The 17280-nt window shown below is 29.3% G+C and overlaps 1 protein-coding gene across 1 annotated transcript in view; it reads left to right on the top strand.

Moving 5' to 3' along the window:
• Window positions 1-17280, top strand: part of LOC133665328 (phosphorylase b kinase regulatory subunit beta-like) — a 108075-nt gene that overhangs the window by 71500 nt on the left and 19295 nt on the right. The window contains 1 exon segment of the mRNA XM_062070604.1: window positions 7693-7783. Coding sequence (XP_061926588.1) covers window positions 7693-7783 — 91 coding nt within the window.

Here is a 17280-nt window from a genome sequence, read left to right on the forward strand (position 1 = left end):
ATAATATATACATACTATGCACATATAAAAAAGCTTGTTGTGGAAAAATGAGTTGGAATTTCACAAGAAAAACTTGGAATTTTGCAGTATTATAATAAAAGTCGTCATTTTAGTCAACGCGAGTCAAAATATTACAAGAAAAACCGAACATTTGTGCAATATTATGATAAAAGTTGCAATTTTTACTCAATAACAGTCGCAGTTTTACAAGAAATGCTTCACATTTTGGCAATTTTACGAAAAGAGTCGTGATTTTACTCGACAAAAGTCACAATTTTATAAGAAAACTTAAAAATGTTGGCAATATTATAATAATAATGGGAAATTTTCTTGACTATTGTCATCATTTTACTCGAAACACGTCACTGTTTTACAAGAGCAAAAAAAAAAAAAGGGCAATGTTGTGATAAAAGTCCGAATTTTACACGACAAGTGTCGCCATCTCGCGTTAAAAAGTCATATTTTTACATGAAAAAGTAATAATTTTACGAGAAAATATCGCAATGTTACAGAAACAGAAAGAATATGAGAAATTGTTGCCAATTTTATAAGAAAAAAGTCAACACACTGTGAAAAAAAGACTGCTTTTAGTATAAAAAAAAATAATTATTTACTTCGTTATTACAGTATGTCTCTATATACATTGTTATTTTTTATTTTTTATTAATTTTGGCCAAAGGGGGCGCATTTCAATTTCTTACACACACTTGTTATTTCATATGTTGACCAGAGGGGGAGCACTTTTAAAAGCGACACACAGTCAATTTGAAAAATCCCTCCTTTTTGGGACCACCCTCATTTGACATAATTTATATTATTTTTTTTACATATTTTTTGGGTTGGTGCACTAATTGTAAGTGTATCTTGTGTTTTTTATGTTGATTTAATTTTAAAAAAATAAAATAAAAAAAAAACGATACCGGTAATAAAAAAAACGATACCGATAATTTCCGATATTACATTTTAACGCATATATCGGCAGGCCGATATTATCGGACATCTCTAATTATAATAATAATCGGAATTTTACTTGACTTTTGTCATCATTACATGTCACTGTTTTACAAGAGCGAAAAACAAAAAAGGGCAATGTTGTGATAAAAGTCCGAATTTTACACAACAAATGTCGCCATCTCGCGTTAAAAAGTAATATTTTTACATGAAAAAGTAATAATTTTACGAGAAAATATCGCAATGTTACAGAAACAGAAAGAATATGAGAAATTGTTGCCAATTTTATAAGAAAAAAGACTGCTTTTAGTATAAATAAAAAAAATCGTCATTATTTACTTCGTTATTACAGTATGTCTCTATATACATTTTTATATATTTATTTATTTTTTAAATTAATTTTGGCCAAAGGGGGCGCATTTCAATTTCTTACACACACTTTTTATTTCATATGTTGACCAGAGGGGGAGCACTTTTAAAAGCGACACACAGTCAATTTGAAAAATCCCTCCTTTTTGGGACCACCCTCATTTGACATAATTTTTTAATTTTTTTTACGAATTTTTTATATATACATGTTACAGGTAGGGATGTCCGATAATGGCTTTTTGCCGATATCCGATATTCCGATATTGTCCAACTCTTTAATTACCGATACCGATATCAACCGATACCGATATATGCAGTCGTGGAATTAACACATTATTATGCCTAATTTGGGCAACCAGGTATGGTGAAGATGAGGTACTTTTTTTTAAAAATTAGTAAAATAAGATAAATAAATTAAAAACATTTTCTTGAATAAAAAAGAAAGTACAACAATATAAAAACAGTTACATGGAAACTAGTAATGAATGAAAATTAGTAAAATTAACTGTTAAAGGTTAGTACTATTAGTGAAACAGCAGCACGCACAATCATGTGTGCTTACGGACTGTATCCCTTGCAGACTGTATTGATATATATTGATATATAATGTAGGAAGCAGAATATTAATAACAGAAAGAAACAACCCTTTTGTGTGAATGAGTGTAAATGGGGGAGGGAGGTTTTTTGGGTTGGTGCACTAATTGTAAGTGTATCTTGTGTTTTTTATGTTGATTTAATTGAAAAAAAACCAAAAAAAAAACGATACCGGTAATAAAAAAAAACGATACCGATAATTTCCGATATTACATTTTAACGCATATATCGGCCGATAATATCGGCAGGCCGATATTATCGGACATCTCTAATTATAATAATAATGGGAATTTTACTTGACTATTGTCATAATTTTACTCGAAACATGTCACTGTTTTACAAGAGCAAAAAAAAAAAAGGGCAATATTCTGATAAAAGTCCGAATTTTATACGACAAATGTCGCCATCTCGCGTTAAAAAGGAATATTTTTACATGAAAAAGTAATAATTTTACGAGAAAATATCGCAATGTTACAGGAACTGAAAGAATATGAGAAATTGTTGCCAATTTTATAAGAAAAAAGTCGACACACTGTGAAAAAAACGACTGTTTTTAGTATATAAAAAAAATCATTATTTACTTCGTTATTACAGTATGTCTCTATATACATTTTTATTTTTTATTAATTTTAGCCAAAGGGGGCGCATTTCAATTTCTTACACACACTTGTTATTTCATATGTTGACCGGAGGGGGAGGACTTTTAAAAGCGACTGTTGCGTTGACCAGCATTCCTCCAATGGGGAATTCAAATTGCTAGTCTCTCCCAGATTCTTTTCATGGCAATAAGCTGATGTTTATATTCAATCAACAGGCAGTAGTTGGTATTTTGTGGTTTATTCTCCAAGCTTAGAGGACAAACCTGAGACCCATCTAGCACACCAGCGTTCCCTGACCCGGTCTAGCTCGGTCTTCCCTCCCCCTCCTGTCCCCCCAAGCTCAGCACTGCCCTGTGCTCCTTATCTTAGGAATGTTATGGCAGTCTCAACAGCGCTCTGCCTCTCTACTCAAGGACACTCGAATCCAAGCACTTTGTACCACACGAGACATTAGCTGATGTAAATATGACTATAGGAGTTTTAGAAAGAAGTAACACTTAAATATGGATATGATTATGATCTGCTTCCCACATTTTTTATACATTTTAGCCAAAGGGGGCGCATTTCAATTTCTTACACACACTTGTTATTTCATATGTTGACCAGAGGGGGAGGACTTTTAAAAGCGACACACAGTCAATTTGAAAAATCCCTCCTTTTTGGGACCACCCTCATTTGACATCATTTATATATATATTTTTTACGTATTTTTTATATATACATGTTACAGTTTATATATCTTTTATTATTGAATGTATCAAATGTGATGAATATTTAATGGTCCACAGTGGAAACAAGCCTTTTGGCTTTTTGCCTTTTTAAAGCATTACATGGATTACATTCTTTAAGATGTCAATAAACTTCTCAATCAATCAATCAAAAAACAAAAGTCATAATTTTTACTCAAAAAATGTCACCATTTTACAAGAACAACAACAAAAATTGGCAAAAGTCAGAATTGTACATGACAAATGTCACCATTTTGCAATAAAAAGTAATAATTTTACATAAAAGAGTAATAATTTGACTAGAAAATATGGCAACATTACAGAAACAGAAAGAATATGAGAAATTGTTGCCAATTTTATAAGAAAAAGTCGACACATTGTGGAAAAAAAGACTGCTTTTAGTTTGTTTTTAGTTTTTTAATTGTTTTTTAATTTTCATTATTTACTTCAAGTTATTACAGTATGTCTCTATGTACATATTTATTTTACTTTTTTTTTAATTGATTTTGGCCAAAGGGGGCGCATTTGTTGTGAGCTTGTTGGGAAAAATGAGTTTGATTAATTGATTGAGACTTTTATTAGTAGGTTGCACAGTACAGTAAATATTCCGTACAATAATCTATTTATTTATTTATATATATTTATATATATTTATTTATTTTATATATATATTTATATATTATTTATATATATTTATTTATTAATATATGCACCTTATTGCTTTTTTTTATCCTGCACTACCATGAGCTTATGTAACGAAATTTTGTTCTTATCTGTGCTGTAAAGTTCAAATTTGAATGACAATAAAAAGGAAGTCTAAGTCTAAATGGCAACACCCGAATACGTTTTTCAACTTGTTTAAGTCGGGGTCCACGTAATCAATTCATCCAGTTGGAATTGCACAAGAAAAAAGTCACAATTTCACAAAAAACACTTATAATTTTGGCAGTATTGGGGACGGCGTGGCGCAGTTGGGAGAGTGGCCGTGCCAGCAACCTGAGGGTTCCTGGTTCAATCCCCACCTTCTACCAACCTCGTCACGTCCGTTGTGTCCTTGAGCAAGACACTTCACCCTTGCTCCTGATGGGTCGTGGTTAGGGCCTTGCATGGCAGCTCCAGCCATCAGTGTGTGAATGTGTGTGTGAATGGGTGAATGTGGAAATAGTGTCAAAGCGCTTTGAGTACCTTGAAGGTAGAAAAGCGCTATATAAGTATAACCCATTTACCATTTACCATTTATTATAATAAAAGTCGTCATTTTAGTCAACGCGAGTCAAAATTTTACAAGAAAAACTGAACTTTTGTGCAACATTATGATAAAAGTTGGAATTTTGCTCAATAATTGTCGCCATTTTACATGAAAAGCTTAAAATGTTGGCAATTTTATGAAAAGAGTCGTAATTTTACTCGACAAAAGTCCCAATTTTATAAGAAAACTTAAAAATGTTGGCAACATTATCATAATAACTTGGTAAAATTATGATAAATATCATAATTTTACTCAATAAATGTCGCTGTTTTACAAGAACAACAAAAAAATTGGCAATATTGTGATAAAAGTTTTTTTAAAATTCTGACAAATATCACCATCTTGCATTAAAAAGTAATAATTTTACATTAAAAAGTAATAATTTTACGAGTAAATATTGCAATAGGTGTTTAATTTTTTGTTTGTAATTGGTTTTTAATCTTAATTATTTACTTCGTTATTACAGTATGTCTCTATATATTTTTTTTATTTAAATTAATTTTGGCCAATTCAATTCCTTACATACACTTGTTATTTCATATGTTGACCAGAGGGGGAGCACTTTTTAAAGCGACACACAGTCAATTTGAAAAATCCCTCCTTTTTGAGACCACAAACAACAACAAAAATCGGCAATATTGTGATAAAAGTCAGAATTGTCTACGACAAATGTCGCCATTTTGCGTTAAAAAGCAATAATTGTACATGAAAAGGTAATAATTATACGAGAAAATATGGCAATATTACAGAAACAGAAAGAATATCAGAAATTGTTCCCAATTTTATACGAAAAAAGGCGACACATTGTGAGAAAAATACTGCTTTTAGTTTTAAAAAAAAAAATAAAAGAATAATAATCTGCATTATTAACTTCAAGTTATTACAGTATGTCTCTATATACATATTTATTTTACTATTTTTTAATCAATTTTGGCCAAAGGGGGCGCATTTCAATTTCTTACACACACTTGTTATTTCATATGTTGACCAGAGGGGGAGCACTATTAAAAAATTTGAAAAATCCCTCCTTTTTGGGACCGCCCTCATTTTGCTAGATGTCACCACAAATGAGACATTGTCTATTAGATGCAATGTTATTGATTTATGTCATCACTTGTTCACACCTCCTCATATGGAAGATACTTTTCCTTCTTCACGTCTCAAGAAGGGTAGCAATACAAGAACACACACACACACACACTCGTCACTATGAATCTCATGATTTCGTTTCTTCGCCGCCGTGGCTTTTGGCGGCGCGGTTGCCGCTAGCAACGTGTGGCGCGTGTTAATTCATCAGCACATTTGCAACAAACACAATTAGTGAGCATTAAAGTATGAAAACTGGTTATTCATGTTTTCAGTCGGGCTGAAAATGATCCGTCTCACGCTTGATTCACACGTTTGCAGGAAGTGAAAGACCAAAATAAAAGATCTCGTGTTATTTTTGATCGAATGAGCTTTATTTTGCTAAGCAGCTAGCGTCCATGTTGCCAAATACATCACTTCATGTTCATTGTCATCCTACATCTATTTTTATTTTATGTACTTTCATCATGTTTGTATTTATTTGTGTTTATTCAAACAAACAAAATTAAATTGGATTTTTAATTAGTAAATATTTTTTCTTAAATTGATATCAACTCAAAGGAAAAAAGAATCACCCAAAGAGTAATTTCTTTCAGTTCAATATTTAGCCTAATAACATTTATTTGAATTTAAATTAATTGATTAATTCATTAATTAAGTGGTCAAGTGGCTTCATTTAAATTACATTAAATAACAAAATGACATTACATTAATTTAAAAGTATTTAAAATTCAGTAAATACATTTTATTTAATACATATTTACTTTTTGTAATTAATTAGATTACGTGGAACTACATTTACATATTAATATTTAATTGAATACAATTTTAATTAATGTATTAATTATTAAATAATTACAATACATTTTAAATAACTTTTGAATAATATTTTTTTATAAAATCAACATTTAGCCTAATTACATTTATTTATGTACAAATTATTCGAATACAATTAAATGATCAAATATAATATTACATTTAAATGAAATTAAAAAAAAAAAAAATTAAACACATTTTAAAATATTCCACATTAATTAAATGCCTTTTAATTCATAACTAATAATGTAATGTTGTATTCATTCTTAATAAATACTAATAATTATACTCAATTTAAAAAAAACTTGATTAATAATTTGATACAAAATCAAAATGTATTTATGTACAAATTATTCGATTCAGTTAAAGGATCAAATTTAATATTACATTTAAATGAAATAAAAATAAAACATTACATTAAACACATTTAAAAATATTCCACATTTATTTAAGACCTTTTAATTAAGAGAATAATTACTTTTGCAATTAATTATATTATTGTGAATGTACATTTATTTAAATATAAATAATAATGTAATAATCTATTAATTATTAATAAATAATAATAATTACACTTAATTTTAATTGTAGCGTAACAACATTGAATTGAATACAAATTAAATGTTCAAATATAACATTGGATGTAAATTACATATACATTTTTAAAAATCACATTAAAATAATTCAAAAGTATTAAAAATTCGTTAAATACTATTTAATTAGGAAAATAATTACTTTTGGAATTAATTATATTAGGTAGAAGTACATTTATTTAAATATAAACATTACATTAAATACATTTTTAATAAATATATTTATTAAATATTAATAAATAATTAAACTCAATTTTAAATAACTTTAAATATTTGGATAGAAAATCAACATGTAGCCTAATAACATTTAATCTAATACAAATTAATTGAATTAAATTAAATGGTCAAATGTAACATTGGATTTAAATGAAACTAAATAAAAACATTACATTAAACACATTTGAAAATATTTAAAATGTATTCTATACATTTTAATTAAGAAATTAATGACTTTTGCAATTAATTAGATCAAGTGAAAGTACATTTATTTAAATGTAACTGTTGAATTGAACACAATGTTAATGAATGTATTAATTGTTAATAAGAATTAATGATACAATTTAAATAACTTTTGATTAATGATATGATATAAAATGAATTACATATAAATATTAAAAATAAATATTTGACACCATCAGTGCCTCACGCTCCTGCAGCGCCACCTAGCTGCTGTGCTGACCCCCTGTGATGTGTTTGTCGCCCACTAGGTCTGTTGTCCGTCTTGCTGCCAGTCTGTTAAGTAAGCTAGTGGACAGCCTGGCCCCCAGTATTACTAGTGTGTTAGTGCATGGCAAGCAGGTAAGTCAGGTGCACGCTCGCCAATCATGTCTGAGCACAATATCACCTCGCTACGCTGCCGCAACAAATGAAACATTGTCACTTTTGGAATGTAGCGTAACAGATGTCATGCATCAACAACACCCCAATTCCCCAGTGGGACACAAACGTTAGCAACATTAATACATCAACAACACCCCAATTCCCCGGTGGGAGACAAACGTTAGCAGCATTAGCTAAGGCAGCTACATGCTAGCTTTACACTCATGCTAGGTTAGCATCTTTAATGAGGAGAACCTTTAAGGCTCATTTTTGTATGTGTAGTGAAGCCTGATTTTATTTTTTAATTTTTTTCTATAGAAAGCTCTTCTCTATTGACCAGAATTTAGCCTGGATTTTTTTTTAAAGTGCTTTTAATTTTATTTAGCTGCTGGGAACTGTAGCTTTCATGCTAACGAGCTGTGTTAATAATGTAGTGGAGCCTGTTTGCTGAAGAAAAACATGACAAACTTACAAATTCTGGTGGATAATTTAAAAAAAAACCTTTTTTTAATTTTTTTTTAAACCAACTGTCTTTAGTCGTGTGATGGACATAGCAAGCAAGATTTATTAAGTATTAGTAAATATTCATTATAAGTATTAAAATATTGAATATTTGCTTGAATCAAATGTGACCCGAAGGTAAACATTTGATTTATGTATGCAAATGTGCTAATTTATACACCTTGCTAAGATAAATTAATTAAAAACAAATACAAAAATGTGTTGTTGTTTTTTAGATATGTCGCAAAGCCTACTTTTATTTATATTTTATTGCTTTTATTTTTAAATTTTTTAAAATGTGTTGAGAAAGCTTTTGTCTTTATTAGTGTAGCTTACATTCATGAGGTATTAGTAAATATTCACTAGTAATATTTACCATTTATGTCAGTATTACAGTATATTAAAAATATGTACTTCTTATGGGATCAAATGTGACCCGAGGGTAAAATTGTTATTTATGTATGCAAATTTACTATTTGATACACCTTACAATAGAGGAGATAAATTAATTAAAAAAAGATTAAAAGTTAGTTGTTGTTTTTTTAGATATGTCGCAAAGCTTACTCTTATTTATATGTTATTTAAAAAATGTAAGATGTGTAGCAAAGCCTGCTTTTATTTATTGTATTTTTTTTTTTTTTTTAATGTATAGCAAAACCTTTTTTTAAGCCACTTGTCTTTCGTGGTGTAGTGGACATTGCAAGCTTAGATTAATTCGATATTGGTAAATATTCACATTATTTAATATGTCAGTATTACAGTATATTAAAAATATGTACTTCTAATGGGATCAAACGTGACCCGAGGGTAAAAACTTTATTTATGTATTTGATACGCCTTACAATAAATTAATGAATAAAAAAAAAATAAAAAAAATGTAATTTGTTTTTTGTTTTTAGGTATGTAGCAAAGCCAACTTGTATTTATATTTTATTTTTAAAAAAAGGGAAAAAAATGTAGCAAAGCCTGCTTTTATTTGTTGTATTTTTTAATTTTTTTTAATTCATAGCAAAATCTTTTTTTGAACCACTTGTCTTCCGTGGTGTAGTGGACATTGCAAGATTAGATTAATTAAATATTGGTAAATATTCACATTATATAATATGTCAGGATTACATATATAAAAATATGTACTTATGAGATCAAACGAGACTTGGTGACAAAAAATATATTTATGTATACAAATTTCCTATTTGATACATTTTACAATAGAAAAGATGAATTAATGTTTAAAAAAAAAAAAAGTTTTGCTTTGTTTTTAGATGTTTTTTTTTTGTTTTGTTTTTTTAAACATTTAAGATGTGTAGCAAAGCCTTTTGTATTTTTTTTTTAAGTGTGTAGAAAACCCTTAAAAATAAAAAAAGACCTTGTCGGACATAGCGAGCTAAGATTAATTAGATATTGTTAAATATATATTTAAAGATATATATGTATAAACATTTCCTATTCGATACATTTTACAATAGAGAAGATAAATACAAAAAAATGTATGATTTTTTTTTGTTTTTATATGTTTTTTATTTATTTATCTATTTTTAACATTTAAGATGTGTAGCAAAGCCTTTTTTAATAAAGTGTGTAGAATTTTTTTTTTTTTTTTTTAAACCACTTGTCTTTTGTGGTGTAGTGGACATAGCGAGCTTAGATTAATTAGATATTGGTAAATATTCACATGATATAATATGTCAGGATTACATTATATTAAAAATATGTACTTCTTATGCGATCAAACGAGACTTGGTGACAAAAAATATATTTATGTATAAATATTTCCTATTTGATACATTTTAGAATAGAGAAGATACTTTTGTTTTTTAAGTGCTTTTTTTGGTTTTTAGATTTTTTTTTGATTTTTTAAATGTTTTTTACATTTAAGATGTGTAGCAAAGCCTTTTTTTATTTTTTTAAAGTTTGTAGAAATATTTTTGGTTTTTTTAAACCACTTGTCTTCCGTGGTGTAGTGGACATTGCAAGCTTAGATTAATTAGATATTGGTAAATATTCACATTATTTAATATGTCAGGATTACATTATATTAAAAATATGTGCTTCTTATGCGATCAAACGAGACTTGGTGACAAAAAATATATTTATGTATAAATATTTCCTATTTGATACATTTTAGAATAGAGAAGATACTTTTGTTTTTTAAGTGCTTTTTTTGGTTTTTAGATTTTTTCTATTTTTTTTATTTTTTTTTTTACATTTAAGATGTGTAGCAAAGCCTTTTTTAATTTTTTAAAAGTTTGTAGAAATGTTTTTTTCTATTTTTTAAACCACTTATCTTCCGCGGTGTAGTGGACATTGCAAGCTTAGATTAATTAGATATTGGTAAATATTCACATTATTTAATATGTCAGGATTACATTATATTAAAAATATGTGCTTCTTATGGGATCGAACGTGACCCGCAAATGTACTTTTTGACGCGCCTTGCAAATACAAAAGATAAAGTAATTTAAATAAAAATGTTTTTTTATGTGTAGCAAAGCCAACTTTGATTTGTATTTCATTAAAAAAAAGTTTTTTTTTTTCCCACATTTAAAAAAAAAATAATCCAGAGTTTTCCCCCAAATGGTGAGCATAAACATAATTAAAAGTCATTTTTTATTCAAGTTGATGAAGCTCAAAGACTTGCTTGCTTCTCAAAGTGTTCCTCATGACGATATTCCGCTAATATAACAACTTTTTGTATGATTTTATTCTCATTTTAGGACTTTTCAGTGTTCCTTGCTAGAATGATGACGGCTCACGATGATAACTCCTTCTCTATTTCGTGACGCTCTTCCTGGTTTTTATGTTCGCCCATTCCACGGAAAAAAACCTGGCACGCTCGCACCGTGCACGCGCTCCTACGGCGTGGAGTGTTTGTCACAGATTAGCCTCCTCGCCCCAGACGCACTTATCTCGGCTCATTTTTATTATTATTTTGTAGCACTTTAGCTTCTTTTCATAGTGCTGAAGTAGCGGAAGGTGTGCATCTGCATACAGATGGCCTCCACACGTCTGCACAAGCTGCTACTTTTTAAATATATTCCTAATAAACCTAGAAATATCACAAGTTTCAATAAAAACTGATGCGTGTACTTGAAACTTCAACTTTACAAATTATTATTGTTATTTTTGCAGGCCCATTAACAGACGATCTCATGTTCTCCTCTTGTTGCTAGGCAGACTTCACGGGGCTCAGTCATAACTGCCCCTAAGTCCAGTCAAAAACTAAAACTACTAAAACTAGCAATATCACGCGTTTCAATAAAAACTGATGCGTGTACTTTAAACTTGAACTTTACAAATTATTATTGTGTTTTTTTTTGCAGGCCCATTAAAAGACGATCTCATGTTCTCTTGTTGCTAGGCAGACTTCACGGGGCTCAGTCATAACTGCCCCTAAGTCCAGTCAAAAACTAAAACTACTAAAACTAGCAATATCACGCGTTTCCATAAAAACTAATGCGTGTACTTGAAACTTCAACTTTACAAATTATCATTTGTTATTTTTGCAGGCCCATTAAAAGACGATCTCATGTTCTCTTGTTGCTAGGCAGACTTCACGGGGCTCAGTCATAACTGCCCCTAAGTCCAGTCAAAAACTAAAACTAATAAAAATAGTAATATCACGCGTTTCAATAAAAACTGATGCGTGTACTTGAAACTTCAACTTTACAAATTATTAGTGTTATTTTTGCAGGCCCATTAAAAGACGATCTCATGTTCTCTTGTTGCTAGGCAGACTTCAGTCATAACTGCCCCTAAGTCCAGTCAAAAACTAAAACTAATAAAACAAGCAATATCACACGTTTCAATAAAAACTGATGCGTGTACTTTAAACTTGAACTTTACAAATTATTATTGTTATTTTTGCAGGCCCATTAACAGACGATCTCATGTTCTCCTCTTGTTGCTAGGCAGACTTCACGGGGCTCAGTCATAACAGCCCCTAAGTCCAGTCAAAAACTAAAACTAATAAACCTAGCAATATCACACGTTTCAATAAAAACTGATGCGTGTACTTGAAACTTCAACTTTAAAAATTATTATTGTTATTTTTGCAGGCCCATTAACAGACGATCTCATGTTCTCCTCTTGTTGCTAGGCAGACTTCACGGGGCTCAGTCATAACTGCCCCTAAGTCCAGTCAAAAACTAAAACTAATAAACCTAGCAATATCACACGTTTCAATAAAAACTGATGCGTGTACTTGAAACTTGAACTTTAAAAATTATTATTGTTATTTTTTCAGGCCCATTAACAGACGATCTCATGTTCTCCTCATGTTGCTAGGCAGACTTCACGGGGCTCAGTCATAACTGCCCCTAAGTCCAGTCAAAAACTAAAACTAATAAAACAAGCAATATCACGCGTTTCAATAAAAACGGATGCGTGTACTTTAAACTTCAACTTTATAAATTATTATTGTGTTATTTTTGCAGGCCCGTTAACAGACGATCTCATGTTCTCCTCTTGTTGCTAGGCAGACTTCACGGGGCTCAGTCATAACTGCCCCTAAGTCCAGTCAAAAACTAAAACTAATAAAACAAGCAATATCACGCGTTTCAATAAAAACGGATGCGTGTACTTTAAACTTGAACTTTATAAATTATTATTGTGTTATTTTTGCAGGCCCGTTAACAGACGATCTCATTTTCTCCTCTTGTTGCTAGGCAGACTTCACGGGGCTCAGTCATAACTGCCCCTAAGTCCAGTCAAAAACTAAAACTAATAAACCTAGCAATATCACACGTTTCAATAAAAACTGATGCGTGTACTTTGAAACTTGAACTTTAAAAATTATTATTGTTATTTTTGCAGGCCCATTAACAGACAATGTCATTTTGTCCTCTTGTTGCTAGGCAGACTTCACGGGGCTCAGTCATAACTGCCCCTAAGTCCAGTCAAAAACTAAAACTGTGTGTTGGCCACGCCCACTCGGCCCTTTCAACGACAAACTAGGAAGTCTGGCGAGAATTTTTTGTAATTTTTTATCGATACCGATACCATTTTTTTATCGATACCGATACCTATTTGTGTTACTTTGTGTGTTCATTTGGTAATAAATCTTAATTTGTTAAAAGTAAAACCTATTTTTTTTTATTTAACATTTAGCTGATAATAATAACTGTGCTGTCCAGTTGTTATGTACAGGTGTGTTGCCGTAGTCAATGGAAGTAGTATTTGCCATTTGGTTTGTTGTTGTTTTCTTTAACAATTAAACAAGCAAACAGCATATTTTGACAATACAAAAATCTAAAAAAAATTACAAAAATAAATACAAACACCAACAAAATTGGGCTTGTCAAACAACTTAAATTCCTCCAATAAAGACAATAATTTAAGGGTGTTTCTATTTTTTTTTTTACCATTTCCCAATATTGTATTAATAAATTGAAATCATTAATCCAATGGGGTGATTTGGGTTTTACTTTCAGAAAATGACTTTTATAAATATAAAAAGATATCTTGCAGCATATTAATATTAATAATTTATTTGTTGCTATCTTTTATACATATACAAAATTTACTAAAATGATAAACAAACAAATTGCGGTTCTTAATACAATGATTTAAGGGTGTTTCTATTTTTTACCATTTCCCAATATTGTATTAATAAATTGAAATCATGAATCCAATGGTATAATTTGGGTTTTACTTTCAGAAAAGGACTTTTATGAATATAAAAAGATATCTTGCAGCATATTAATATTAATAATTTCTTTGTTCCTATCTTTTATACATATACAAAATTTACTAAAATGATAAACAAACAAATTGCGGTTCTTAATACAATGATTTAAGGGTGTTTCTATTTTTTTTACCATTTCCCAATATTGTATTAATAAATTGAAATCATTAATCCAATGGTATAATTTGGGTTTTACTTTCAGAAAAGGACTTTTATGAATATAAAAAGATATCTTGCAGCATATTAATATTAATAATTTATTTGTTTTATCTTTTATACATATACAAAATTTACTAAAATGATAAACAAACAAATTGCTGTTCTTAATACAATGATTTAAGGGTGTTTCTATTTTTTATACCATTTCCCAATATTGTATTAATAAATTGAAATCATGAATCCAATGGGATGTTTCGGGTTTTACTTTCAGAAAATGACTTTTATAAATATAAAAAGATATCTTGCAGCATATTAATATTAATAATTTCTTTGTTCCTATCTTTTATACATATACAAAATTTACTAAAATGATAAACAAACAAATTGCGGTTCTTAATACAACGATTTAAGGGTGTTTCTATTTTTTTATCATTTCCCAATATTGTATTAATAAATTGAAATCATTAATCCAATGGGATGATTCGGGTTTTACTTTTAGAAAAGGACTTTTATGAATATAAAAAGATATCTTGCAGCATATTAATATTAATAATGTATTTGTTCCTATCTTTTATACATATACAAAATGTACTAAAATGATAAACAAACAAATTGCGGTTCTTAATACAATAATTTAATGGTGTTTGTATTTTTTTGTACAATTTTCCGAGGTTGTTTTAATACATTGAAATCATTAATCCAATGGGAGACTTTGGGTTTTGCTTTCAGAAATGGACTTTTATGAATATAAAAGAATAGCTTTCAGCAAATTATTATTAATAATGTATAGGTTGCTATTTGTTATAAATCTACACAATTTAATCTCTTCTATACTTTGACATTAAGATGAATGTGCCAGTCACAACTAAACTGATTAACAAACAAATTGCGGTTCTTACTCATTCTGATTTTAAATCGATTTATAATTTTCAAAAATCGATTGCATTTTTGTTTTCTAAATAAAAATTAATTTCTAACTAATCAGGCCATGTCCATGCAACCAGAAGGATATTTTCTAACATTTAACCTGTTTTGAAAAAGTTTCATTATAATTAATATACCAAATATTATATTGCGAGAATCCGATAAAGACAATAATTTAAGGGTGTTTCTATTTTTTGCCATTTTCCAAGATGGTATTAATAAATTGAAATCATTAATCCAATGGGAGAATTTTGGTTTTACTCTCAGAAATGGACTTTTATGAATATAAAAGACTAGCTTGCAGCATTTTAGTATTAATAATTTATAGGTTGCTATTTTTCTTATTCATTCTGATTCTAAATCAATTTATAATTTTAAAAAAAATGATTATTATATTATTATATTATATTATATTATATTATATTATATTATATTATATTATATTATATTATATATATTATATTATTATTATTATTATTTTATTTTTTTTAATAAAAATAAATGTTTAAAAAGATTAGGCCATCTCCATGCAAACAGAAAGACCTTTTCTAACCTGTAACCTGTTTTTAAAAAGTTCCATTATAATTATTATACCAAATAAAATGTTGCAAGAATCCGATACAGACAATAATTTAAGGGTGTTTCTATTGTTTGCCATTTTCCAAATTGTATTAATAAATTGAAATCATTAATCCAATGGGAGAATTTGGGTTTTAATTTCAGAAATGGACTTTTATGAATATAAAAGAATAGCTTGCAGCATATTGATTTTATAGGTTGTTATTTTTTATTAATGAAGATGAATGTGCCAGTCGCAACTAAATCGATACACAACCAAATTGCGATTTTACTCATTCTGATTCTGAATCGATTTAAAAATGTTCAAAAACCGATTGCATTTTAAAAAATTAAAAAATCCATTTTTAAAAAGATTTAATAGGCCATCTTTTCTAACCTGTAACCTGTTTTGAAAAAGTGTCATTATAATTATTATACCAAATGATAAACTGCGAGAATCCGATAAATACAATAATTTAAGGCTGTTTCTATGTTTTGCCATTTTCCAAGATTGTATTAATACATTGAAATCATTATTATATAAACATACACAATGTAATCTCTTCTATACTTTGCCATTAAGATGAATGTGCCAGTCTCAACTAAATTGATGAACAAACAAATTGTGATTCTTACTCATTCTGATTCTAAATCTATTTATCATTTTCAAAAATATTTTAAAAACATCACGGTTTTCCCAAAATTCCCAAATTTCCAGGATATTCCCATTCAAATGAATGGACATATTCTTAGTCCTAAATGATCAAAATTTTGCACCATTTTTTTACCCGATTCCGACCTTTCAACCGTCCAAACACTCCACTCACCTTGGACAATCAAACTTATATTTTCCAAATTCAACAAAATTCCAGGAATTCCCAAAAATTCCCGGTTTCCCCAAGCCCTATTTTCACTTCTCACAGGAAAGTTTTCACAGTCCACATTTCTCAACCTATTCCAACCATTCCACCTTCAAAACATTCTACTTAGTTGGGACAACAAACTGTCCTATTTTTTTTTTGTACAAATTCCCGGTTTTCTTCGAAACTCCAGGAATTCCGAAATACCCATTCTCAATTCAAACTGTTACCACGTCAACATTTTTCAACCGATTCGAAACATTCCAACACCAACCCATTCATATCATCTACGACAACTGTGCTAGTATCCATATTTTAAAAAATTCTCGGTTTTCCCGAAATTCCAAATTTCCAGGACATTTTCATTCAAATGAATGGACATATTCATAGTCCTATGCCCGAGACTCTCAAAATGTTGCACCATTTTTTACCCGATTCCGACTTTTCAACCATCCACACACTCCATTCACCTTGGACAATCAAAGTTATATTTTCCAAGTTCAACAAAATTCCAGGATTTCGCAAAATTCCCGGTTTTCCAAAGCCCTTTTTTCACTTCTCGCTGGAAAGTTTTCACAGTTCACATTTTTCAACCAATTCCAACCATTCCACCTTCAAAACATTTCTCTTAGTTGGGACAACAAACGCTCCTATTTTGTTCGTACAAATTCCCGGTTTTCTTCGAAATTCCAGGAATTCCGAAATACCCAAACTGTTACTTCGTCAACATTTTTCAACCGATTTGAAAAATTCCAACACAAACCCATTCATATCATCTAGTGCTAGTATCA

This window comes from Entelurus aequoreus, linkage group LG02 (assembly GCF_033978785.1).
Source record: "Entelurus aequoreus isolate RoL-2023_Sb linkage group LG02, RoL_Eaeq_v1.1, whole genome shotgun sequence".
Taxonomy (NCBI): domain Eukaryota; kingdom Metazoa; phylum Chordata; class Actinopteri; order Syngnathiformes; family Syngnathidae; genus Entelurus; species Entelurus aequoreus.